This window comes from Bufo gargarizans, chromosome 5 (assembly GCF_014858855.1).
Source record: "Bufo gargarizans isolate SCDJY-AF-19 chromosome 5, ASM1485885v1, whole genome shotgun sequence".
Classification (NCBI taxonomy): Eukaryota; Metazoa; Chordata; class Amphibia; order Anura; family Bufonidae; genus Bufo; species Bufo gargarizans.
The window spans coordinates 3,514,820-3,540,056 of NC_058084.1; the positions used below are offsets into that span (position 1 = coordinate 3,514,820).

General features: G+C 58.1%; 1 protein-coding gene across 1 annotated transcript; it reads right to left on the reverse strand.

Moving 5' to 3' along the window:
* Positions 1-1,603: 1,603 nt before the first annotated feature.
* On the reverse strand, positions 1,604-24,876 carry TONSL (tonsoku like, DNA repair protein). Its single transcript, XM_044293789.1, has 26 exons — positions 24,832-24,876; positions 21,649-21,744; positions 21,420-21,562; positions 20,902-21,082; positions 20,667-20,796; positions 20,417-20,588; positions 20,223-20,337; positions 19,997-20,142; positions 19,352-19,504; positions 18,602-18,727; positions 17,530-17,707; positions 17,397-17,455; positions 17,227-17,316; positions 17,075-17,147; positions 14,961-15,124; positions 14,758-14,881; positions 13,682-14,532; positions 12,741-12,835; positions 12,437-12,593; positions 12,287-12,365; positions 11,662-11,966; positions 9,980-10,151; positions 4,154-4,323; positions 3,402-3,475; positions 3,189-3,322; positions 1,604-2,423 (listed from the first exon to the last, which is right to left on the reverse strand). The coding sequence occupies exons 1-26, from the start codon at positions 24,851-24,853 to the stop codon at positions 2,239-2,241; spliced, it is 4,194 nt and encodes a 1,397-aa protein (XP_044149724.1). The 5' UTR covers positions 24,854-24,876; the 3' UTR covers positions 1,604-2,238.
* Positions 24,877-25,237: the final 361 nt, after the last annotated feature.

Genomic DNA, 25,237 nt, shown 5'->3' on the forward strand with positions numbered 1-25,237 from the left:
ATTCAGACCCCGCTCTGGATTTTCTCCAGCTCCCTCAGTACCTTTGGTGATGGATCTTCAGACCCCGCTCTAGATTATTTCCAGCTCCCTCAGTATCTTTGGTGATGGATCTTCAGACCCCGCTCTGGATTGTTTCCAGCTCCCTCAGTATCTTTGGTGATGGATCTTCAGACCCCGCTCTGGATTGTCTCCAGCTCCCTCAGTACCTGTGGTGATGGCTCTTCAGACCCCGCTCTGGATTTTCTCCAGCTCCCTCAGTATCTTTGGTGATGGATCTTCAGACCCCGCTCTAGATTATTTCCAGCTCCCTCAGTACCTTTGGTGATGGATCTTCAGACCCCGCTCTAGATTATTTCCAGCTCCCTCAGTATCTTTGGTGATGGATCTTCAGACCCCGCTCTGGATTGTCTCCAGCTCCCTCAGTACCTGTGGTGATGGCTCTTCAGACCCCGCTCTGGATTTTCTCCAGCTCCCTCAGTATCTTTGGTGATGGATCTTCAGACCCCGCTCTCCTGGATTACGTTTTCAGGTGTTCCCTCAGCACTGGAGATGATGTCATACTGAAGGTTCTTTGCCGAGAAGATCTGATTTGTCGGGTTTGGAAGAAGACTGGGTTGTGTTCTTCCCTGATATCTGATTATTGTGAATGTGGTGATGTCATCTGAGTGAACCTGCACAGGATGATGGTTTCAAAATGGCTATCCCCTCTTATAATTACATATTGAGAGGCTGTAACCAGCGGGTGCCTTCATTAAGATGCTACAACTACTAAGCATGTGACATCAGTGACAGACAGTAACCAAGAGGCCAAAGTACCAAGAGAGCCAAGAAAATCCCTCCATGGCTCTCAGTGCAACCAAATCTTACCCAATATTCTTCCAATAGTCATCGGCTTGGGGGGCTTAACCTCCTCTGCCCCTTCCTGCCTACAGAAGGATGCACACCCTGAGAATATGCCATGTCAGTTGTGGGCATACCCCTATGCCACCGTGCACAGGGGCGAAGCGAATGCAATCGATCAATATGTTATCAAGTAAACCTCCTAAACAAAATTACATCACTATCCTGAGCATGAGTGATGTCATCAAAATGTTTCCCGATGGGTAAAAAGCCGCAGTTCATCAGATGACATAGAAATGCCAGTGTCTTTATGGCATACCACATGTCCCGTCCCCTGTGCCATGGGAGTACACCCCCTATACACTATGGCATGGGAGTACGCCCCGGGGCGTCCCCTGTACACTGTGCCATGGGAGTACGCCCCGGGGCGTCTCCTGTACACTGTGCCATGGGAGTACGCCCCGGGCACCATCTTAACCAATGACGATTGCGGTGTTCAGGTGAACGTTAGGGTTGAATACAAACTGTACATTACTCTTCAGTGCTCGTCTCACTGCGATTGCTCCTCCCCAACCCCACGTCCATCTTCCTCCCACTCACAAGACTGGTTGGAGTAGAAATTCTATACCCCTTTGGGGGTCACTTGTCCCCCCTCTTTTTCCCATTAGTCTTTCTCAGTAGACGGATATTTTGCTTTCTCTGCTGCCTGATGGTATACAGGGCTGTAAGCATTTGGGGGGCACACACATATCAGACGCAGACCTCCAATCACCCAAGTTCTGTTTATTTACAGAGACGTACAACGAATAAATAGATAATTGTCTTCTCTGCGGAGACTGCCTAAAAACATCAGCTAAAAACGTACAGATGACACCACGAATACGTCCTGGGCAGGACTCGTCAGCCTCACAATGCTCGATGCCAAGGACTGAATATGGTCTCCAATGCATGGTATCAATCACTGCATCCACCTGTGACTGAGAGGACAGGGTTAACCTTAGTCCTGGCCCTTTTCTGAGGACATGATGCCTCCTTCTGACATCACCAACCCCTTACAATTTATAGCAGCACAGGACTGGTTTGAGAATGGGGCACAGTCCCACAGCAAGAAACCAACGACCATGACATCAAGAATCCAGAACATCTGAAGAGTAGCAGAACTACATGGAGAGATGACAAGACTGGAGAGGATGCCACTGGTGTCACCAGAAGACCATTGGGAAGGACTAGAGGGTTCTGGGTCATCTAGAGGACACATCTGAATGATGGTTCCTCTCCCACCAGATGACGAGGAGACATTGGAGGTCCGTCGTCTTCTCCTAGGACACCATGAAGGATTATGGTTCCATCACATTCTCGCCATTTCCACTATACTTCCTAAGTCAGATCTCTGAACCCTCACGTCAGTCTCTTGATAAAGAGTTTGCTCTGTTGACTGACGATGAGCGACTCCCCGCACCAGGCCTGCAATAACATCTCTCTGTCCTTTTTGGAAAGGCTGCGGGAGCAAAGTCTGAGCTCATGGAGGAGGGAGGACAGTGCATCCAGGGAGCAGCTATTAAAGGGCCCTTGGATACTGCAACCTGAAAAACATAAGAAATGGTGAAGTCAGTAACCAACCACCCCCACCTGCAGAAAGAGGCTCTGCCGGTACCTACATGAACGGCAGATACCTCCTCTCCAGGATGGAAGCTCCTAAATGCCTCCCTCTTTTCATCATAGCCACAAGTCCGTTCCCGGCCCTCCATGAGCCCCTAGAATTGAGAGAAGCTCTACCCAACCCTTGAGCAGTGTAGGCAGATGTTTTGTCTGTGGACGTTGTGTCATGGACATTGGGGGATGGAAACCTTGAAGAAGCACCTAAAAGGCATGGATTCTCTATTTCTGGTAATCATCAGAGATAATCATGACTCATCCGTATAATCATCTACTAGAAAAGCCCCACAATATGACAGTCTGGAGCATGACCTCAGGTCCTAGGAAGATCAAGATCTCAAGGACTGGTGATCACACTCCTAAACCTCCCCACCCGACATAAGTCACACCATGGCTATAGCTCCAGCACATGGGTCTCCTGATTACAAGAGAATGAGGTCCCAATGATCAATGCAGGGACACAAGTCCAAGGCTCTAGGTCTGTCTTTTTAGGACCAAGGCTGAGGGTCCAGGAGGACACTCATAGTCGTGCCTCAGGGACAGGTGTTGGTGTCTGTGTAGATTAGATTATCCCTGTGTGGCTGACCTTCATGTGATCACAAGATCCAGAGATCGATCCCCCCCCCCCCCCCCCCAGTACTTTATCAGAACCTGACGAAATAATGACTTTGAATTGTGACCGGACATTTCACCTGTGAGGTTAAGTTCCTGCATTTCAATATTTCGCTCCTGAATTGCATTCAGCAGGTGCTGGAATCCATTTCCTCCAATTTTGGGATTTCCAGACAGGTCGAGAGAGGTCAGAGAGGAGCAGACAGGAAGACATCTGAAGAGAGAGCGCTACTGTCACTACCACAGGTCCGCCATCACTCAGCAGCATAGGACACAAGTGACTGACAACTTACCTGGCCAGTTCTCGCACAGACTCGTCGCTCAGGTGATTAGAGGAGAGCGTCAGGTGGGATAATATGCAGCCATCCTGCCGATATAGAAGACAGCAGGGTGAGGGGCACGGGGATAGGTCAGAAGAAGAGCACGGGGGGGGGCAGATAACGACATAGCCATAAACTCGAGGGTGAGAGGGAGCAACAGTATTGGGGAGGGGAAGGGGGTGTCAGAGGAAAAGGACCCGGTAGAAGGGGTGTCAGAGGAAAAGGACCCGGTAGAAGGGGTGTCAGAGGAAAAGGACCCGGTAGAAGGGTGTCAGAGGAAAAGGACCCGGCAGAAGGGGTGTCAGAGGAAAAGGACCCGGTAGAAGGGGTGTCAGAGGAAAAGGACCCGGTAGAAGGGGTGTCAGAGGAAAAGGACCCGGTAGAAGGGGTGTCAGAGGAAAAGGACCCGGTAGAAGGGGTGTCAGAGGAAAAGGACCCGGTAGAAGGGTGTCAGAGGAAAAAGGACCCGGTAGAAGGGGTGTCAGAGGAAAAGGACCCGGTAGAAGGGGTGTCAGAGGAAAAGGACCCGGTAGAAGGGGTGTCAGAGGAAAAGGACCCGGTAGAAGGGGTGTCAGAGGAAAAGGACCCGTAGAAGGGGTGTCAGAGGAAAAGGACCCGGTAGAAGGGGTGTCAGAGGAAAAGGACCTGGTAGAAGGGGTGTCAGAGGAAAAGGACCTGGTAGAAGGGGTGTCAGAAGACCTGATCACAGCCGAGTAAGTGCTCACCTGAGTAAGGTATCTTATTAGGGGCTCTGTGATCAGAGCGTCACCTGCCGTCACAGCTCGAAGCTCCAGACAGGAGATCGTCTCATGGGGTATGGTCTTCAGCACAAGCTCCACTCCAGTAGAACCCAGAGGATTGTGAGAAAGAGAGAGATTCTTCAAGTGAACAGCACCTGACAAAAGGACAACACAATGTATAATCTGACAACCAGAAGGCACAGGAAAAGTGACCTCTCATTATAACCAGCAGCACACGGCCGACACTAGTCTCCTTCCAGCAGCCGGCTCCTCTGTTAGTAAGAGAAAACACAGAGGAGGGGGATGAGGCTGCAGTCTGTGTGTGTGAGGACAGAGGAGAGGAGGGGGATGAGGCTGCAGTCTGTGTGGGAGGACAGAGGAGAGGAGGGGGATGGAGGCTGCAGTCTGTGTGTGTGAGGACAGAGGAGAGGAGGGGGATGAGGCTGCAGTCTGTGTGTGTGAGGACAGAGGAGAGGAGGGGGATGAGGCTGCAGTCTGTGTGTGTGAGGACAGAGGAGAGGAGGGGGATGAGGCTGCAGTCTGTGTGTGTGAGGACAGAGGAGAGGAGGGGGATGAGGCTGCAGTCTGTGTGTGTGAGGACAGAGGAGAGGAGGGGGATGAGGCTGCAGTCTGTGTGTGAGGACAGAGGAGAGGAGGGGGATGAGGCTGCAGTCGTGTGTGAGGACAGAGGAGAGGAGGGGGATGAGGCTGCAGTACGTGTGTGAGGACAGAGGAGAGGAGGGGGATGAGGCTGCAGTACGTGTGTGGGACAGGGAGAGGAGGGGGATGAGGCTGCAGTCTGTGTGGTGAGGACAGAGGAGAGGAGGGGATGAGGCTGCAGTCTGTGTGTGTGAGGACAGAGGAGAGGAGGGGATGAGGCTGCAGTCTGTGTGTGTGAGGACAGAGGAGAGGAGGGGGATGAGGCTGCAGTCTGTGTGTGTGAGGACAGAGGAGAGGAGGGGGATGAGGCTGCAGTCTGTGTGTGAGGACAGAGGAGAGGAGGGGGATGAGGCTGCAGTCTGTGTGTGTGTGTGTGGGTTGTGGGGTGTGTGTGTGTGTGGTGTGTGTGTGTGGACAGAGAGGAGGGGGGATGAGGCTGCAGTCTGTGTGGTGAGGACAGAGGAGAGGAGGGGGATGAGGCTGCAGTCTGTGTGTGTGAGGACAGAGGAGAGGAGGGGGATGAGGCTGCAGTCTGTGTGTGTGAGGACAGAGGAGAGGAGGGGGATGAGGCTGCAGTTGTGTGTGTGTGTGTGTGTGTGTGTGTGTGTGTGTGTGTGTGTGTGTGTGTGTGTGTGTGTGAGGACAGAGGAGAGGAGGGGGATGAGGCTGCAGTCTGTGTGTGTGAGGACAGAGGAGAGGAGGGGGATGAGGCTGCAGTCTGTGTGTGTGAGGACAGAGGAGAGGAGGGGGATGAGGCTGCAGTCTGTGTGTGTGAGGACAGAGGAGAGGAGGGGATGAGGCTGCAGTCTGTGTGTGAGGACAGAGGAGAGGAGGGGATGAGGCTGCAGTCTGTGTGTGTGAGGACAGAGGAGAGGAGGGGGATGAGGCTGCAGTGTGTGTGTGAGGACAGAGGAGAGGAGGGGGGTGAGGCTGCAGTCTGTGTGTGAGGACAGAGGAGGGGGGTGAGGCTGCAGTCTGTGTGGTGAGGACAGAGGAGAGGCGGGGGATGAGGCTGCAGTCTGTGTGTGAGGACAGAGGAGAGGAGGGGGATGAGGCTGCAGTCTGTGTGTGTGAGGACAGGAGGGGGATGAGGCTGCAGTCCCTGTGTTGTGAGGACAGAGGAGAGGAGGGGATGAGGCTGCAGTCTGTGTGTGAGGACAGAGGAGAGGAGGGGTGAGGCTGCAGTCTGTGTGTGAGGACAGAGGAGAGGAGGGTGATGAGGCTGCAGTCTGTGTGTGTGAGGACAGAGGAGAGGCGGGGGATGAGGCTGCAGTCTGTGTGTGTGAGGACAGAGGAGAGGAGGGGGATGAGGCCTGCAGTCTGTGTGGAGGACAGAGGAGAGGAGGGGGATGAGGCTGCAGTGGTGTGTGTGTGTGGTGTGTGTGTGGTGTGTGTGTGGTGTGTGTGAGGAACAGAGGAGAGGGAGGTGGGATGAGATGCAGTCTGTGTGTGAGGACAGGAGAGGACGGGGATGAGGCTGCAGGTCTGTGTGTGGAGGACAGAGGAGAGGGGGATGAGGCTGCAGTCTGTGTGTGTGAGGACAGAGGAGAGGAGGGGGATGAGGCTGCAGTCTGTGTGTGTGAGGACAGAGGAGAGGAGGGGGTGAGGCTGCAGTCTGTGTGTGTGAGGACAGAGGAGAGGAGGGGGGGGAGGCTGCAGTCTGTGTGTTGAGGACAGAGGAGAGGAGGGGGATGAGGCTGCAGTCCTGTGTGTGTGAGGACAGAGGAGAGGAGGGGGATGAGGCTGCAGTCTGTGTGTGAGGACAGAGGAGAGGAGGGGGATGAGGCTGCAGTCTGTGTGTGAGGACAGAGGAGAGGAGGGGGATGAGGCTGCAGTCTGTGGTGTGAGGACAGAGGAGAGGAGGGGGATGAGGCTGCAGTCTGTTGTGTGAGGACAGAGGAGAGGAGGGGGATGAGGCTGCAGTCTGTGTGTGAGGACAGAGGAGAGGAGGGGGATGAGGCTGCAGTCTGTGTGTGAGGACAGAGGAGGGAGGGGGATGAGGCTGCAGTCTGTGTGTGTGAGGATCAGAGGAGAGGAGGGGGATGAGGCTGCAGTCTGTGTGTGAGGACAGAGAGAGGGAGGGGATGAGGCTGAAGTATGTGTGTGAGGACAGAGGAGAGGAGGGGGATGAGGCTGCAGTACGTGTGTGAGGACAGAGGAGAGGAGGGGGATGAGGCTGCAGTAGTGTGTGAGGACAGAGGAGAGGAGGGGGATGAGGCTCAGTCTGTGTGTGTGAGGACAGAGGAGAGGAGGGGGATGAGGCTGCAGTCTGTGTGTGTGAGGACAGAGGAGAGGAGGGGGATGAGGCTGCAGTCTGTGTGTGTGAGGACAGAGGAGAGGAGGGGGATGAGGCTGCAGTCTGTGTGTGTGAGGACAGAGGAGAGGAGGGGATGAGGCTGCAGTCTGTGTGTGTGAGGACAGAGGAGAGGAGGGGGATGAGGCTGCAGTCTGGTGTGTGAGGACAGAGGAGAGGAGGGGGATGAGGCTGCACGTCTTGTGTGAGGACAGAGGAGAGGAGGGGATGAGGCTGCAGTCTGTGTGTGTGAGGACAGAGGGAGAGGAGGGGGATGAGGCTGTGTGTGAGGACAGAGGAGAGGAGGGGGATGAGGCTGCAGTCTGTGTGTGAGGACAGAGGAGAGGAGGGGGATGAGGCTGCAGTCTGTGTGTGAGGACAGAGGAGAGGAGGGGGATGAGGCTGCAGTCTGTGTGTGAGGACAGAGGAGAGGAGGGGGATGAGGCTGCAGTCTGTGTGTGTGAGGACAGAGGAGAGGAGGGGGATGAGGGCTGCAGTCTGTGTGTGAGGACAGAGGAGAGGAGGGGGATGAGGCTGCAGTGTGTGTGTGTGTGTGTGTGTGGTGTGTGTGTGTGTGTGTGTGGTGTGTGTGTGTGTGAGGACAGAGGAGAGGAGGGGGATGAGGCTGCAGTCTGTGTGTGAGGACAGGGAGGAGGGGGATGAGGCTGCAGTCTGTGTGTGAGGACAGAGGAGAGGAGGGGGATGAGCTGCAGTCTGTGTGGAGGACAGAGGAGAGAGGAGGGGGATTGAGGCTGCAGTGTGGTGTGTGAGGACAGAGAGAGAGGGGGATGAGCTGCAGTCTGTGTGTGTGAGGACAGGGAGAGGAGGGGATGAGGCTGCAGTCTGTGTGTGAGGACAGAGAGAGGAGGGGGATGAGGCTGCAGTCTGTGTGTGAGGACAGAGGAGAGGAGGGGATGAGCTGCAGTCTGTGTGGAGGACAGAGGAGAGGGGGGATGAGGCTGTGTGTGAGGACAGAGGAGAGGAGGGGGATGAGCTGTGTGTGAGGACAGAGGAGAGGGAGGGGGATGAGGCTGCAGTCTGTGTGTGAGGACAGAGGGAGGAGGGGATGAGGCGCAGTCTGTGTGTGAAGACAGAGGAGAGGAGGGGGATGAGGCTGCAGTCCTGTGTGTGAAGACAGAGGAGAGAGGGGGATGATGCTGCAGTGTGTGTGTGAGGACACGAGAGAGGAGGGGATGGGCTGAGTCGTGTGTGAGGACAGAGGAGAGGAGGGGGATGAGGCTGCAGTATGTGTGTGAGGACAGAGGAGAGGAGGGGATGAGGCTGCAGTCTGTGTGTGTCTGGTGTCTGTGTGTGTGTGTGTGTGGACAGAGGAGAGGAGGGGATGGCTGCAGTCTGTGTGTGTGAGGACAGAGGAGAGGAGGGGTTGAGGCTGGCAGTCTGTGTGTGAGGACAGAGGAGAGGAGGGGATGAGGCTGCAGTCTGTGTGTGTGAGGACAGGAAGGGGATGAGCTGCAGTCTGTGTGTGTGAGGACAGAGGAGGGAGGGGGGGTGAGCTGCAGTCTGTGTGTGAGGACAGAGGAGAGGAGGGGATAGGCTGCAGTCTGTGTGTGAGGACAGAGGAGAGGAGGGGGATGAGGCTGCAGTCTGTGTGTGTGAGACAGAGGAGAGGAGGGGATGAGGCTGCAGTCTGTGTGTGAAGACAGAGGAGAGAGGGGGATGAGGCTGCAGTCTGTTGGTGAGGACAGAGGAGAGGAGGGGGATGAGGCTGCAGTCTGTGTGGAGGACAGAGGAGAGGAGGGGGATGAGGCTGCAGTCTGTGTGTGAGGACAGAGGAGAGGGGGGATGAGGCTGCAGTCTGTGTGTGGAGGATAGAGGAGGGGGATGAGGCTGCAGTCTGTGTGTGTGAGGACAGGAGGGGATGAGGCTGCAGTCTGTGTTGTGAGGACAGAGGAGAGGAGGGGGATGAGGCTGCAGTCTGTGTGTGAGGATAGAGGAGGGGGATGAGGCTGCAGTCTGTGTGTGTGAGGACAGAGGAGAGGAGGGGATGAGGCTGCAGTCTGTGTGTGAGGATAGAGGAGGGGGATGAGGCTGCATCTGTGTGTGTGAGGACAGAGGAGAGGAGGGGGATGAGGCTGCAGTCTGTGTGTGTGAGGACAGAGGAGAGGAGGGGGATGAGGCTGCAGTCTGTGTGTGAAGACAGAGGGAGGAGGGGATGAGGCTGCAGTCTGTGTGAGACAGAGAGAGGAGGGGGATGAGGCTGCAGTCTGTGTGTGAGAACAGAGGAGAGGAGGGGGATGAGGCTGCAGTCTGTGTGTGAAGACAGAGGAGGGAGGGGGGATGAGCTGCAGTCCTGTGTGAGGAAGAGGATAGGAGGGGTAGTGAGGCTGACAAGTCTGTGTGTGTGAGGACAGAGGAGAGGAGGGGGATGAGGCTGCAGTCTGTGTGAGGACAGAGGAGAGGAGGGGGATGAGGCTGCAGTCTGTGTGTGTGAGGACAGAGGAGAGGAGGGGGGGTGAGGCTGCAGTCTGTGTGTGAGGACAGAGGAAAGGAGGGGGATGAGGCTGCAGTCTGTGTGTGAGGACAGAGGAGAGGAGGGGGATGAGGCTGCAGTCTGTGTGACTCTGGCTGTGAGGCATGCGATTGGCTGAGCACAGACAGCACTGCTCTGACATCACTCCGGTGGGCACTGCTACACAGGACAGTGTACATGTAGAGCACAGTGTGGACTCTGCTACGTGTACAGATGCAGAGGAGTAGATCGTCACCAGTGTCCCCCATGACCACCTGCTCCCTCTGTGATCCTGAACGGGACGCAGGCGTCACTAGACCCCAATATACAACCTCAACATCGGGGGGGGGAGATCATCCTGTAAGTGAAGAGCGGGCTATGATCGAACCTCTGAAGGCATCGGCCAGTACAAGGCGGTATTGCTGCAAGAACTTGGCGGAGAGTTGGCAGGCCCGCAGGTGCAGGGTGCTCAGAAGTGGGCAGTGGAGCAGAAGTGCTGCCAGCGGCTGTGACAGCCCATCCCCCAGCGGGTTCATGCTCAGGTCCAGCTCCTCGAGGTTCTAGAATAGAAAAGCAGCCATTAACGAAGGATCACATCACAGTGGCTCAGTGGTCAGCAGTGGTTCAGGGGCCATTAGTGGCTCGGCCCTTATCAGTGGCTCAGTGGTTATTAGTGGCTCGGTCCTTATCAGTGGCTCAGTGGTCAGCAGTGGTTCAGGGGTTATCAGTGGCTCGGCCCTTATCAGTGGCTCAGTGGTTAGCACTGGTTCAGGGGTTATTAGTGGCTCAGTCCTTAGCAGTGGCTCAGTCCTTAGCAGTGGCTCAGTCCTTAGCAGTGGCTCAGTCCTTAGCAGTGGCTCAGTCCTTAGCAGTGGCTCAGTCCTTAGCAGTGGCTCAGTCCTTAGCAGTGGCTCAGTCCTTAGCAGTGGCTCAGTCCTTAGCAGTGGCTCAGGGGCTATTAGTGGCTCGGTCCTTAGCAGTGGCTCAGTGGTAAGCAGTGGTTCAGGGGCTATTAGTGGCTCGGTCCATAGCAGTGGCTCAGTGGTAAGCAGTGGTTCAGGGGCTATTAGTGGCTCGGTCCATAGCAGTGGCTCAGGGGTTATTAGTGGCTTGGTCCTTAGCAGTGGCTCAGTGGTAAGCAGTGGCTCAGTGGTTAGCAGTGGCTCAGTGGTTAGCAGTGGCTCAGTGGTTAGCAGTGGCTCAGTGGTTCAGGGGCTATTAGTGGCTCGGTCCATAGCAGTGGCTCAGGGGTTATTAGTGGCTCGGTCCTTAGCAGGGGCTCAGGGGTTATTAGTGGCTCGTCCATAGCATTGGCTCAGGGGTTATTAGTGGCTCGTCCTTAGCAGTGGCTCAGTCCTTAGCAGTGGCTCAGTCCTTAGCAGTGGCTCAGGGGCTATTAGTGGCTCGGTCCTTAGCAGTGGCTCAGTGGTAAGCAGTGGTTCAGGGGCTATTAGTGGCTCGGTCCATAGCAGTGGCTCAGTGGTAAGCAGTGGTTCAGGGGCTATTAGTGGCTCGGTCCATAGCAGTGGCTCAGGGGTTATTAGTGGCTTGGTCCTTAGCAGTGGCTCAGTGGTAAGCAGTGGCTCAGTGGTTAGCAGTGGCTCAGGGGTTATTAGTGGCTCAGTCCTTAGCAGTGGCTCAGGGGCTATTAGTGGCTCGGTCCATAGCAGTGGCTCAGGGGTTATTAGTGGCTCGGTCCTTAGCAGGGGCTCAGGGGTTATTAGTGGCTCGTCCATAGCATTGGCTCAGGGGTTATTAGTGGCTCGTCCTTAGCAGTGGCTCAGGGGCTATTAGTGGATCGGTCCTTAGCAGTGGCTCAGGGGTTATTAGTAGCTCGGTCCTTAGCAGGGGCTCAGTGGTTAGCAGTGGGGCTTTGCAGCGCTAGAGTCCTAGATTTGAATCCGACCAAGGATGACCTCTTCATGGAGTTTGTATGTATTTTGTGGATTTCCTCTCAAACTCCAGAGACATACTGATGGAGACCTTAGATGGTGAGCTCCTGGGGACAGCGTGACACTCCTGTCCGTAAAGCACTGCGGAATATGGCAGTGCACACAGTGGTAGTCTCACCTCCAGGGCTTTGTAGTCGGAGGTGGCCGCGGCTGGAACCAGCTTCCTGAGGCCCTCGTGGGTCAGACGGTTACAGGACAGGTTGAGATGGGTTAGGTTGGGCAGCGTTCCCAGCATGGACAGCAGCTCCTCCACTTCCGCATCCCCCAGGAGGTTTCCACTGAGGTGCAGTTGGCGTAGAGAGCTCTGAAGCTTCAAGGCACGGATTACAGGACAGAGGTGGCGTCCGCTCAGGGACAGGCCGCACAGCGACACCGACGAGGTCTCCTGCTGTTCCAGAGCTTTCCGCACCAGACGATTCTCCTCTAGAAGAAAGACGGAAAGCTAGGGGCGGCGGCGCCAGGGGCGGCGGCGCCAGGGGGCGGCAGGCCAGGGGCGGAGGCAGGCCAGGGGAGGAGGCAGGCCAGGGGAGGAGGCAGGCCAGGGGAGGAGGCAGGCCAGGGGAGGAGGCAGGCCAGGGGAGGAGGCAGGCCAGGGGAGGAGGCAGGCCAGGGGAGGAGGCAGGCCAGGGGAGGAGGCAGGCCAGGGGGAGGAGGCAGGCCAGGGGAGGAGGCAGGCCAGGGGAGGAGGCAGGCCAGGGGAGGAGGCAGGCCAGGGGAGGAGGCGCCAGCGCACGGAGTCTTACCCACTGCCAGGCTCTGACAGGCCTTCTTGTAGCGGTCAGTGAGGGGCGGCAGGTCCCACGAGTGCACCTCAGCCACAACCTGCAGGAAACGACACCAGAATGAGAATCCCCCCCATAGGAAAGAGCCGCAGCGCACGGTGCACAACCCACCTCCTCATTGCTCTGCAGGACATGAAGGATCGGGTCCTCGGGGGCCAGCAGGGCCCCTTCCTTCTTGAGAGTCAGACGAGGAAGGAGTCCACAGCTCTGGTAGTAGCGCTGGGAGGCCTGCTCAGCCAACCAGGAGACCTTATGCGTCTCTCCACCACTGAGGGGACAACAGAGACCCATGAGCAGGACCAAGACAAGCTGCCTAGATATAGTCACCATATACAAGAGCTCTGCTTGCTGTCCAGACCTAGGTTTTCTGATGGATGTTTCCATTCACTGACAGCAGAGATCTTGTATGACGTACCTGTGAGGGATCGGGATGAGGAAGACATTATCCTGAACTCTGACCCGCACTCTGATTGGTGGAGGCAAAGAGACGTTCACCGTCACAGCCGGGGGCTGGAGAAAGAAAACCAGAAGTATGATCCGGGCTCGGGGGCCACAGCCCTCAGTAACTCCTCTGGTCAATCATTCTGGGTGTAAAAGATGCATCTGAGGAGTCACCGCATACGCCCTAAAACCAAGGCCCGAACCTATGTGGGCGACTTCCCCATCAGCTTCAGGGGCCACTCAGAAGAGGCGGAATATACCGGTATAAAGTACAGGGGTATTAGATTCACTATAATCTACAGGATTGCCAGGAGAGCCGCGTCTGTCTATGGAGACCCCTGCAGAGTGACCATGGGTAGGAACCTCATACACTGACCCCATTGACCCACCTGAGCTGCGGCTGGAGGAGCTGAGCTGCACTATAAAGTACAGGGGTGTTGGCTGCACTGTAATCTATGGAGACCCCTGCAGAGTGACCATGGGTAGGAACCTCATACACTGACCCCATTGACCCACCTGAGCTGCGGCTGGAGGAGCTGAGCTGCACTATAAAGTACAGGGGTGTTGGCTGCACTATAATCTGAGACCCCTGCAGAGTGACCATGGGTAGGAACCTCATACACTGACCCCATTGACCCACCTGAGCCTCGGCTGGAGGAGCTGTGATGCACTATAAAGTACAGGGGTATTAGATTCACTATAATCTATAGAATTCCCAGGAGAGCTGCGTCTGTCTGTGGAGCCCCCTGCAGAGTGGCCATGGGTAGGAACCTCATACACTGACCCCATTGACCCACCTGAGCCTCGGCTGGAGGAGCCGAGCTGCACTATAAAGTACAGGGGTGTTGGCTGCACTGTAATCTATGGAGACCCCTGCAGAGTGGCCATGGGTAGGAACCTCATACATTGACCCACCTGAGCCGCGGCTGGAGGAGCGCTGCCCCCACGGTCCGTGTTGTGTGCTCCAGTGCCGTCCACTATGCGGGGGATGGAGATGCTCTGCCCGCTGCTCTTCGTCCGCCCTACTACAGCCCTGTCTACAATCTGCGTCAGCTTCGTCTGGCGGGAGCGCTTCCGGGACACGTTTCGAGGGGCCGGCTTCTCCCTCTGGCGTGGCGCTTCCTCCTCCTCTTCACTATACTCTATCTCTTCCATCTCCAGGCGGCCAGGAGACCAGCGGCTTCTCTTTCTGGAGCGAGCTTCCACCATGAAGTCATCCTCCAGCCAATCATCTCCGATGTAATGGTCTGAGGGCACCAGAGCATCTGTAGGTGCAGGCTCCTCGGGGGCGGGCTCAGTCTGGGCCATGCTCTGGCTCAGCAGGCGTGATTTGGCGCTGCCCAGGCCCTGCATGGCTTTCTGGTAAGCTTCTTTCCCACCCTCAGAAAGCCTGGGAGGATCGGATCCCGAGGTCCTCTCCACGGCGATATCCGAATCTGAGGACGGCCTTGGAGCTCCAAGTCGTGGCCGTTTCTTGACCGGCTTCAGAGGGGTCAGCAGCTGCTCAGGCTCCTCCTCCATCAGGGGATCCTCCTCGCTCACTTGGGTGCTGCACTGCAGCGGGAAATCCTCATCCTCCTGGGTGGACAGCCGCAGGTTCCTGGGCGTTCCATGCTCCGTACCTGTCCGACTTATTCGAGGAACAGAGTTCTCCCGCTGCTTCCTGGAGGGGAATGAGGGGCTGGCAAGGAGCGGCTCGGAGCCTTCAGCATCGAACAGCTCACTGTCCTGGAGCTCCGGAGCCGGCTGCGGGGTGGAGGAGACCGCTGCAAAGAGCAGAAGGGCAGAGGTCACATGGGGCGGAGCTCCCAATAATCTACCTGCCCCTCCCCCCGTATCGTGTCTATAGACAAGTGAAACGCCAGCGGCGTCCTTTGTGCACGATGGACAGCCCCCGAGGACTGCGCGGTCAGACCATATCACTTTACAGCCTGCCACACTGACAGCAGGGAGGGGCAAGTTACCAGGTCTACATACCCCCCCGCGCTTACCACTCCCCTCCAGAGCGTCGCGCAGCATCTTCTCCGTCTCCTTACAGTCCCTCCGCGTCACTGCATCCAGGTGCTTCCCGTACATGTGAATCCACTCCTGCAGACTGCCGAGCGGGGGCTTCCCCTGCAGGTGCACAATGGAGGCCGGTGACCACATGGACGGCAGGGCACGCCCACTAGGGATGCAGGAGGGGGACACTCACCTTGGTGGTCTTCTGAGTCACAGACGCCCCTCTCCTGATCAGCAGCTGAGCAACATGAAAGTTACCACTGGACAGAGCGTCATGGAGGGGGGTGATCCCCTCACATAATGGGCCCCCAGGATCATTGATGTGCGCCCCGCGGTCTAACAGCAGCTGTACAATATCTGGAGACAAAACCGTAATGAGACCGGAGGCAGAACTGGCAGCGGACGCCAGAGGGCGGGGGAGCAGGCAGCGGACGACTAAGGGCGGGGAAGCAGGCAGAGCGCGACTAAGGGCGGGGAAGCAGGCAGAGCGCGACTAAGGGCGGGGAAGCAGGCAGAGCGCGACTAAGGGCGGGGAAGCAGGCAGAGCGCGACTAAGGGCGGGGAAGCAGGCAGAGCGCGACTAAGGGCGGGGAAGCAGGCAGAGCGCGACTAAGGGCGGGGAAGCAGGCAGAGCGCGACTAAGGGCGGGGAAGCAGGCAGAGCGACTAAGGGCGGGGAAGCAGGCAGAGCCGACTAAGGGCGGGGAAGCAGGCAGAGCGCGACTAAGGGCGGGGGAGCAGGCAGAGCGCGACTAAGGGCGGGGGAAGCAGGCAGAGCGCGACTAAGGGGCGGGGAGCAGGCAGAGCGCGACTAAGGGCGGGGAGCAGGCAGAGAGCGACTAAGGGCGGGGGAGCAGGCAGAGCGCGACTAAGGGCGGGGGAGCAGGGCAAGAGCGACTAAGGGCGGTGCGCGCGATAGCGGCGGTGGAGCACGCAAGAGCCTAAGGGCGGGGAGCGCAGAGAGCGCTAAGGGGCGGGGGAGCAGGCAGAGGAGCGACTAAGGGCGGGGGAGCAGGCAGAGAGCGACTAAGGGCGGGGAGCAGGCAGAGAGCGACTAAGGGCGGGGGAGCAGCAGAGAGCGACTAAGGGCGGGGAGCAGGCAGAGAGCGACTACGGCGGGGGAGCAGGCAGAGAGCGACTAAGGGCGGGGGAGCAGGCAGAGAGCGACTAAGGGCGGGGGAGCAGGCAGAGAGCGACTAAGGGCGGGGGAGCAGGCAGAGAGCGACTAAGGGCGGGGGAGCAGGCAGAGAGCGACTAAGGGCGGGGGAGCAGGCAGAGAGCGACTAAGGGCGGGGAGCAGGCAGAGAGCGACTAAGGGCGGGGGAGCAGGCAGAGAGCGACTAAGGGCGGGGAGCAGGCAGAGAGCGACTAAGGGCGGGGGAGCAGGCAGAGAGCGACTAAGGGCGGGGGAGCAGGCAGAGAGCGACTAAGGGCGGGGGAGCAGGCAGAGAGCGACTAAGGGCGGGGGAGCAGGCAGAGAGCGACTAAGGGCGGGGGAGCAGCAGAGAGCGACTAAGGGCGGGGGAGCAGGCAGAGAGCGCTAAGGGCGGGGAGCAGGCAGAGAGCGACTAAGGGCGGGGGAGCAGGCGAGAGCGACTAAGGGCGGGGGAGCAGGCAAGAGCGACTAAGGGCGGGGAGCAGGCAGAGAGCGCTAAGGGCGGGGAGCAGGCAGAGAGCGACTAAGGGCGGGGGAGCAGGCAGAGAGCGACTAGGCGGGAGAAGGCATGCAGAGAGCGACTAGGGTCGGGAAGCAGGCAGAGAGTCGACTCAAGGTCGGGGAAGCAGGCAGAGAGCGTGACCTAAGGGCGGGGAAGCAGGCAGGAGAGCGACTAAGGGGGGGAAGGGCAGGCAGAGAGCGACTAAGGGGGCGGGGAAGCAGAGCCCGACTAAGGGCAGGGAAGCAGAGAGCGACTAAGGGCGGGGAAGCAGGCAGAGAGCGACTAAGGGCGGGGAAGCAGGCAGAGCGCGACTAAGGGCGGGGAAGCAGAGCGCGACTAAGGGCGGGGAAGCAGAGCGCGACTAAGGGCGGGGAAGCAGGCAGAGCGGCGACTAAGGGCGGGGAAGCAGGCAGAGCGCGACTAAGGGCGGGGAAGCAGAGCGCGACTAAGGGCGGGGAAGCAGAGCGCGACTAAGGGCGGGGAAGCAGGCAGAGCGCGACTAAGGGCGGGGAAGCAGGCAGAGCGCGACTAAGGGCGGGGAAGCAGGCAGAGAGCGACTAAGGGCGGGGAAGCAGGCAGAGGCCGACTAAGGGCGGGGTAGCAGAGCCCGACTAAGGGCGGGGAAGCAGAGCCACTGGCGGTGGCCTTACCGTGATGTCCATGGTTGCAGGCTTCATGGAGGGGTGTCCAGCCACAGTAGTCTCGGGGGTTCACTGGGTGGCCCTAGGATAAACGGGGTAACATGAGGACTCCTCACATATAACGCTCTCCCCACTTTTGGGGTACAGCACCGCCCACTCACCTTCTCCAGCAGACACTGCACCACCTTGGCGTTCCCCTCGATGCAGGCGCGGTGCAGAGGCGTCTCCCCCTTTTCATTACGGCGATTCCACTAATGTGGAGCAGCAAGGGTTAATTAATGGGCACGGAGCTCCCTACAAACCTGGTCCCAGGAGCTCGCACTCCACTCACCCGGATGGTCGCCCTCCTGCTCGGCACAGACTTCTCGTATCCCTCTAGGTCTTCATCTCCTGTAATTAACCAGAGGGATCCTGTCAGATTAACCCTGCGTATGCCGGGAGCAAGGCGGAGGGCGGGTACCTACCGCTGGAGGACAGCTCCACCTCGCTCTCCTGCAGGGGCTCGCTGCTCTCCGCCTCCTCCTCCTCGCTGCTGTCACCACCGTCACTGCCGCACACATCACGGAGCTCCGCCTCCGTGTCCCCAGCCTCCGGGGCCCCCCACTTCTGCTGCACCGCGAGGAGCTGCCGGAGGACCTTCCTCTGAAGACAAAGAGACCAGGAAGTAGTACAGAGCGCAGGCAAGACAGACGCCGGGAAGTAGTACAGAGCGCAGGCAAGACAGACGCCGGGAAGTAGTACAGAGCGCAGGCAAGACAGACGCCGGGAAGTAGTACAGAGCGCAGGCAAGACAGACGCCGGGAAGTAGTACAGAGCGCAGGCAAGACAGACGCCGGGAAGTAGTACAGAGCGCAGGCAAGACAGACGCCGGGAAGTAGTACTGAGCGCAGGCAAGACAGACGCCGGGAAGTAGTACTGAGCGCAGGCAAGACAGACGCCGGGAAGTAGTACTGAGCGCAGGCAAGACAGACGCCGGGAAGTAGTACAGAGCTCAGGCAAGACAGACGCCGGGAAGTAGTACAGAGCACAGACAAGACAGACGCCGGGAAGTAGTACTGAGCGCAGGCAAGACAGACGCCGGGAAGTAGTACAGAGCGCAGGCAAGACAGACGCCGGGAAGTAGTACAGAGCGCAGGCAAGACAGACGCCGGGAAGTAGTACAGAGCACAGACAAGACAGACACCGGGAAGTAGTACTGAGCGCAGGCAAGACAGACGCCGGGAAGCAGTACTGAGCGCAGGCAAGACAGACGCCGGGAAGCAGTACTGAGCGCAGGCAAGACAGACGCCGGGAAGCAGTACTGAGCGCAGGCAAGACAGACGCCGGGAAGCAATACAGAGCGCAGGCAAGACAGACGCCGGGAAGTAGTACTGAGCGCAGGCAAGACAGACGCCGGGAAGTAGTACTGAGCACAGACAAGACAGACACCGGGAAGTAGTACTGAGCACAGACAATACAGGGACCGGGAAGTAGTACTGAGCACAGACAATACAGGGACCGGGAAGTAGTACTGTGCAGACCCTCGCGCTCCCTCACCTGCAGCCGGGGGTCTCCAGCCTCCTGGGCGCACTTCATCGCACTGGTCAGGCACTGCTGCACCTGGCTGTACCCCTGCCCGTCCTCCTCCACCGCCAGCGCCATGTTCAGCCACGTCTTGCACTCCTGGAAGGCAGAAAAGCAAGTCTTAGGCTCGGACTACCCGCCACATTTGTCAGTGGTGTCACGGTGCGATGTGCTGCAACTTTTCAGCCGCAAGAAGTGACACAATAGATGCATGACACACGTGGCCCTAGCCTTAAAGGGGCGCTCTGCACATGCTCGGTCTCCAGGCCGCTCCACGTCCTCTCTTCCGGTCACTTTCGCCCAGCAGACTGGCTCTGAACTCTCTCAGCCAGACCACCGCCCTGACCGGAGTGCCCCCCTACAGTGACTCCATTATAGCGTCACACTGATAGGGGCAGGGCTCTTCTCTGGACATCTTTATACAGACCAAGAGAGCGTCATCCTGTTATCCCAATTCTACACCTACTATTACCACGCGGATCCCCCAGCAGGTAGCGCCTCCCCTCACAGCAGCAGTGACCTGACAATGGATTACCCATCTATATAGGCGCGTTATAGGCGCCCAGACCGCCGGAGGACGCAGCGAAAACGCCAGGCTTTGGTAAGTGACCCCCAATGTGTTTTCTACACCCCTCCCCCGGGTAACGGTGACTGCGGGGTTCTGGGGCGCATCGCCAATTACTGTACTGAGGCCGCACACCCCATGACCCCCGAGCTCCTCACCTCGCAGGGATTCCCTTTCCGCAGGCCCAGCTCGACTCGATAGTGCTCCAGGGCCTGCGGATAGTCCTTAAGGTCACTGAAGGTCGCAGCCAGGGACACATGGATGACGGCGAGCTCCCGGTCCGGGCGGCTCAAGGACTCGGCGCAGCGGAGCTACAAGAAGAAAGCGTGGAAACCGTCAGCAGACCTGAGCTCTAGGACACCAACATGAAGACCACTGCCCGCACCGCACCACATGGAAGGACGGGGAAACTGAGGGTATACTGCCCCCTCTATGGCAGGGTCGGCACAGTGGGTGGAGCTACAGGCCACCAGGAAAGTGCAGGGGTAACGAAAGGGTCATGTGACACGTCGGGACTAGAGCTTCTCCCATCACCCAAGAGAATGTGAACCGATCCCCCCCTTCCCACGCAGCGCATGTACTGGCTCCTCCCCTCCCCACACAGCATGGGAATCAGCTTAGTTCCTCGCCTGTGTTCTGGCTCCTCCCCACACAGCGCACGTACCAGTTCCTCCCCTGCACACTGGCTCCTCCCCACACAGCGCATGTACCAGTGCAGAGTGTGTAGCACCTGTTTTAAGCTCCTCCCCTGCACAGCACAAGCCCCGCCCTCGCACAGGGTTGTCACCCTTTACTCCCCTCACCTGCAGCTTATAATACTCCACGGCTTTCCTGTAGCATCCAACCTTACAGTACAGATCTCCCAGCTGCTCGTACAAGGACAGTGCCCCCTGCTGGTCGCCATCTGTCAGCTCTGACAACACCTCCTCCAGCTGACAACCTTTAATGGCTGGAAGAAAACGGTGCATTTTAGGGATAACGAAGGGGCTGGTGAAGGAATGAGGGGCCCAGCAAACCAGGGGTGCTCACCGTGCTTCAGGCTGCGGCGCACAGCGTCACGGTCGGACTCCTGCAGGCTGCCCAGAAGAAACGCCTTCTTGAGGGAACGTTTTCCCGCTGAGAAGTCTCCCAGAGACAGCAGGGTCTGAAAGAGGAGAGGAGAGGAGAGGTGAGTGATGGCGGCTCTGACTGCGGATGTGACCGCCGCTCCCTGGCGCCCTCACCTGCCCAATGCTGCAGTAACATTCACTCTCCATGCATTTGTCGCGCATGCGCCGGGCGCACTCCCGGGCCGCCTCCCAGCAGCGGATGGCTTTGGAGTGCTCGCCGTTGCGGAGGTGGATGCTGGCGAGGTTGGAGTTGGCTCTGTACAGGTCCTCATGGAGCTGGGTCTGCCTGCGGGAGAGAGAAGGCGGAGTCAGAGACGAGGGGGCGGGGCCGGAGAGTGGGGGCGGACATAGCGGCCGCCATTACTCTGCGATGAAGATGCTCTTCCTGATGTAGAAGCTGCACTTGTCCGCCTGCGCCATGATGTCGTACAGGAAGCCGAGGTTCAAGAAGAGGCGCGCCCGCATCTCGCTCAGGTCCCGCGAGGAAACCTTCCCTGGAAGACACCGACAATCACCGTGACCGCCCAACCAGATATACACAAAATAGTTGTCACAGCCCCGCCCCCAGATCCATCAGCCGCAGTCCGGGCGCCACTCACCCTCCAGCTTCTCGTCCACGATCTCCAGACTTTTCAGGAAGGATTCCTCCGCCGGCCGCCGAGCGTCCACGTCGCCCACCTCACACATGTACAGGTAAGTGCGCCCAATGGTGGCCAGAGCCCGCTGCTCCTCAATGTCCGAAGAGACCGACCGCGCCAAATCCAGGTGAATGCGCTGGTGCTGGAGGAGAAGACAAAACCACCGCTGTAAGTCATACCGCGCCGCCGAGGTCTCCGCCGTAAGGGCCGCCGCGCCGCCGAGGTCTCCGCCGTAAGGGCCGCCGCGCCGCCGAGGTCTCCGCCGTAAGGGCCGCCGAGGTCTCCGCCGTAAGGGCCGCCGAGGTCTCCGCCGTAAGGGCCGCCGAGGTCTCCGCCGTAAGGGCCGCCGCGCCGCCGAGGTCTCCGCCGTAAGGGCCGCCGCGCTGCCGAGGTCTCCGCCGTAAGGGCCGTCGCGCTGACGAGGTCTCTACAAGCGGCGGTCTAACGCTAACGCATGTCTCGCACCCCGGGGTCATCACCTTTAAGGCCGCCTGATAATTCCCCGTTTCAGCGAAGCACTCTCCGATCCTGCGGTTGGCGACGGCGCAGCCGATTATGTCCCCCAGAGCCTCGCAGAGGCCGAGTTCCTGGCGATGCTCCTCGATGGCCTCCCGGAACCTGCCTGCAGAAGAAACGGGGCGGACGTCAGTGACCCCCACACTGCCCCCCGGGGAGGATCATGGGTAGGACGCAGAGGTCGGCACTCACCCCCCCGGGCCAGCAGCTCCCCCAGCTGGTTGCAGGTGGCGGCCTCCTCCCGAAGGTTGTCCGCGCGCCGAGCTCTGCATTTCACCTTCTCCAACTCTGCAAAGAGAAGAACCACAAGTCACAGCAAGAGGGACGATGGGGGTTCTCCTCTGTCACCACTACCGCAGAGATGATGGGGGTTCTCCTCTGTCACCACTACCGCAGAGATGATGGGGGTTCTCCTCTGTCACCACTACCGCAGATGATGGGGGTTCTCCTGTCACCACTACCGCAGAGATGATGGGGGTTCTCCTGTCACCACTACCGCAGAGATGATGGGGGTTCTCCTCTGTCACCACTACCGCAGAGATGATGGGGGGTTCTCCTCTGTCACCACTACCGCAGAGATGATGGGGGTTCTCCTCTGTCACCACTACCGCAGAGATGATGGGGGTTCTCCTCTGTCACCACTACCGCAGAGATGATGGGGGTTCTCCTCTGTCACCACTACCGCAGAGATGATGGGGGTTCTCCTCTGTCACCACTACCGCAGAGATGATGGGGGTTCTCCTCTGTCACCACTACCGCAGAGATGATGGGGGTTCTCCTCTGTCACCACTACCGCAGAGATGATGGGGGTTCTCCTCTGTCACCACTACCGCAGAGATGATGGGGGTTCTCCTCTGTCACCACTACCGCAGAGATGATGGGGGTTCTCCTCTGTCACCACTACCGCAGAGATGATGGGGGTTCTCCTCTGTAACCACTACCGCAGAGATGATGGGGGTTCTCCTCTGTAACCACTACCGCAGAGATGATGGGGGTTCTCCTCTGTAACCACTACCGCAGAGATGATGGGGGTTCTCCTCTGTAACCACTACCGCAGAGATGATGGGGGTTCTCCTCTGTAACCACTACCGCAGAGATGATGGGGGTTCTCCTCTGTAACCACTACCGCAGATGATGGGGGTTCTCCTGTCACCACTAACGCAGATGATGGGGGTTCTCCTGTCACCACTAACGCAGATGATGGGGGTTCTCCTGTCACCACTAACGCAGATGATGGGGGTTCTCCTGTCACCACTAACGCAGATGATGGGGGTTCTCCTGTCACCACTAACGCAGATGATGGGGGTTCTCCTGTCACCACTAACGCAGATGATGGGGGTTCTCCTGTCACCACTAACGCAGATGATGGGGGTTCTCCTGTCACCACTAACGCAGATGATGGGGGTTCTCCTGTCACCACTAACGCAGATGATGGGGGTTCTCCTGTCACCACTAATGCAGATGATGGGGGTTCTCCTGTCACCACTACCGCAGATGATGGGGGTTCTCCTGTCACCACTACCGCAGATGATGGGGGTTCTCCTGTCACCACTAATGCAGATGATGGGGGTTCTCCTGTCACCACTACCGCAGATGATGGGGGTTCTCCTGTCACCACTACCGCAGATGATGGGGGTTCTCCTGTCACCACTACCGCAGATGATGGGGGTTCTCCTGTCACCACTAACGCAGATGATGGGGGTTCTCCTGTCACCACTACCGCAGATGATGGGGGTTCTCCTGTCACCACTAACGCAGATGATGGGGGTTCTCCTGTCACCACTAACGCAGATGATGGGGGTTCTCCTGTCACCACTAACGCAGATGATGGGGGTTCTCCTGTCACCACTAACGCAGATGATGGGGGTTCTCCTCTGTCACCACTACCGCAGAGATGATGGGGGTTCTCCTCTGTAACCACTACCGCAGAGATGATGGGGGTTCTCCTCTGTAACCACTACCGCAGAGATGATGGGGGTTCTCCTCTGTCACCACTACCGCAGAGATGATGGGGGTTCTCCTCTGTCACCACTACCGCAGAGATGATGGGGGTTCTCCTCTGTAACCACTACCGCAGAGATGATGGGGGTTCTCCTCTGTAACCACTACCGCAGAGATGATGGGGGTTCTCCTCTGTAACCACTACCGCAGAGATGATGGGGGTTCTCCTCTGTAACCACTACCGCAGAGATGATGGGGGTTCTCCTCTGTAACCACTACCGCAGATGATGGGGGTTCTCCTCTGTAACCACTACCGCAGATGATGGGGGTTCTCCTCTGTAACCACTACCGCAGATGATGGGGGTTCTCCTCTGTAACCACTACCGCAGATGATGGGGGTTCTCCTCTGTCACCACTAACGCAGATGATGGGGGTTCTCCTGTCACCACTAACGCAGATGATGGGGGTTCTCCTGTCACCACTAACGCAGATGATGGGGGTTCTCCTGTCACCACTAACGCAGATGATGGGGGTTCTCCTGTCACCACTAACGCAGATGATGGGGGTTCTCCTGTCACCACTAACGCAGATGATGGGGGTTCTCCTGTCACCACTAACGCAGATGATGGGGGTTCTCCTGTCACCACTAACGCAGATGATGGGGGTTCTCCTGTCACCACTAACGCAGATGATGGGGGTTCTCCTGTCACCACTAACGCAGATGATGGGGGTTCTCCTGTCACCACTAACGCAGATGATGGGGGTTCTCCTGTCACCACTAATGCAGATGATGGGGGTTCTCCTGTCACCACTACCGCAGATGATGGGGGTTCTCCTGTCACCACTACCGCAGATGATGGGGGTTCTCCTGTCACCACTAATGCAGATGATGGGGGTTCTCCTGTCACCACTACCGCAGATGATGGGGGTTCTCCTGTCACCACTACCGCAGATGATGGGGGTTCTCCTGTCACCACTAACGCAGATGATGGGGGTTCTCCTGTCACCACTACCGCAGATGATGGGGGTTCTCCTGTCACCACTAACGCAGATGATGGGGGTTCTCCTGTCACCACTAACGCAGATGATGGGGGTTCTCCTGTCACCACTAACGCAGATGATGGGGGTTCTCCTGTCACCACTAACGCAGATGATGGGGGTTCTCCTGTCACCACTACCGCAGATGATGGGGGTTCTCCTGTCACCACTACCGCAGATGATGGGGGTTCTCCTGTCACCACTACCGCAGATGATGGGGGTTCTCCTGTCACCACTAACGCAGATGATGGGGGTTCTCCTGTCACCACTACAACAGATGATGGGGGTTCTCCTGTCACCACTAACGCAGATGATGGGGGTTCTCCTCTGTAACTACTACGCAGATGATGGGGGTTCTCCGCCGCTACAGATCGGAGGACAGGGCCCGGAACTCACGTTTGATCTCCCGATCAGCCATTCTCCGGTGCCGGGCGGTGTTCTCCCGCGCTGACTTGAACAGAGCCCCGCCCCGCACAACTCTCTGTCTGATTGGAGGCTGAATATAAATTCAGAACGTCTATTTGTCGCTGCAGCTGTCAATCACATCCGAGCGTCCGCCCCTTCAATGCGCAGCGGCCTAAAGGGCTCACAGTACGCATGCGCCGCTCTAAACTCCTCCCACCAGCTGAGACTTAGTACGTGCTTCAGACCAGAGCAACTGTTACCGAGACGCTGCAAACTCTCGCATCACGTGATGAGGACGGCCCGCCCCTTGTATTACCTGTCATGTGCTCAGTCACGTGGTCTGTTCATCTGCTAATGAGAGCCATTGTATCCATGGCAACGAAGACGCCGAGAGCGC

Bases quoted from the DNA above. Each gene is read 5' to 3' on its own strand.
- TONSL (XM_044293789.1), bottom strand. From the start codon at position 24,853: ATGGCTGATCGGGAGATCAAAC. The intron at 17,708-18,601 runs GTGAGGGAGCGC...CTTTGTCTTCAG, and splicing joins CTGGAGACCCCCGGCTGCAG to AGGAAGGTCCTCCGGCAGCT. The intron at 3,323-3,401 runs GTAAGTTGTCAG...CTCTCTCTTCAG, and splicing joins TCTGTGCGAGAACTGGCCAG to ATGTCTTCCTGTCTGCTCCT.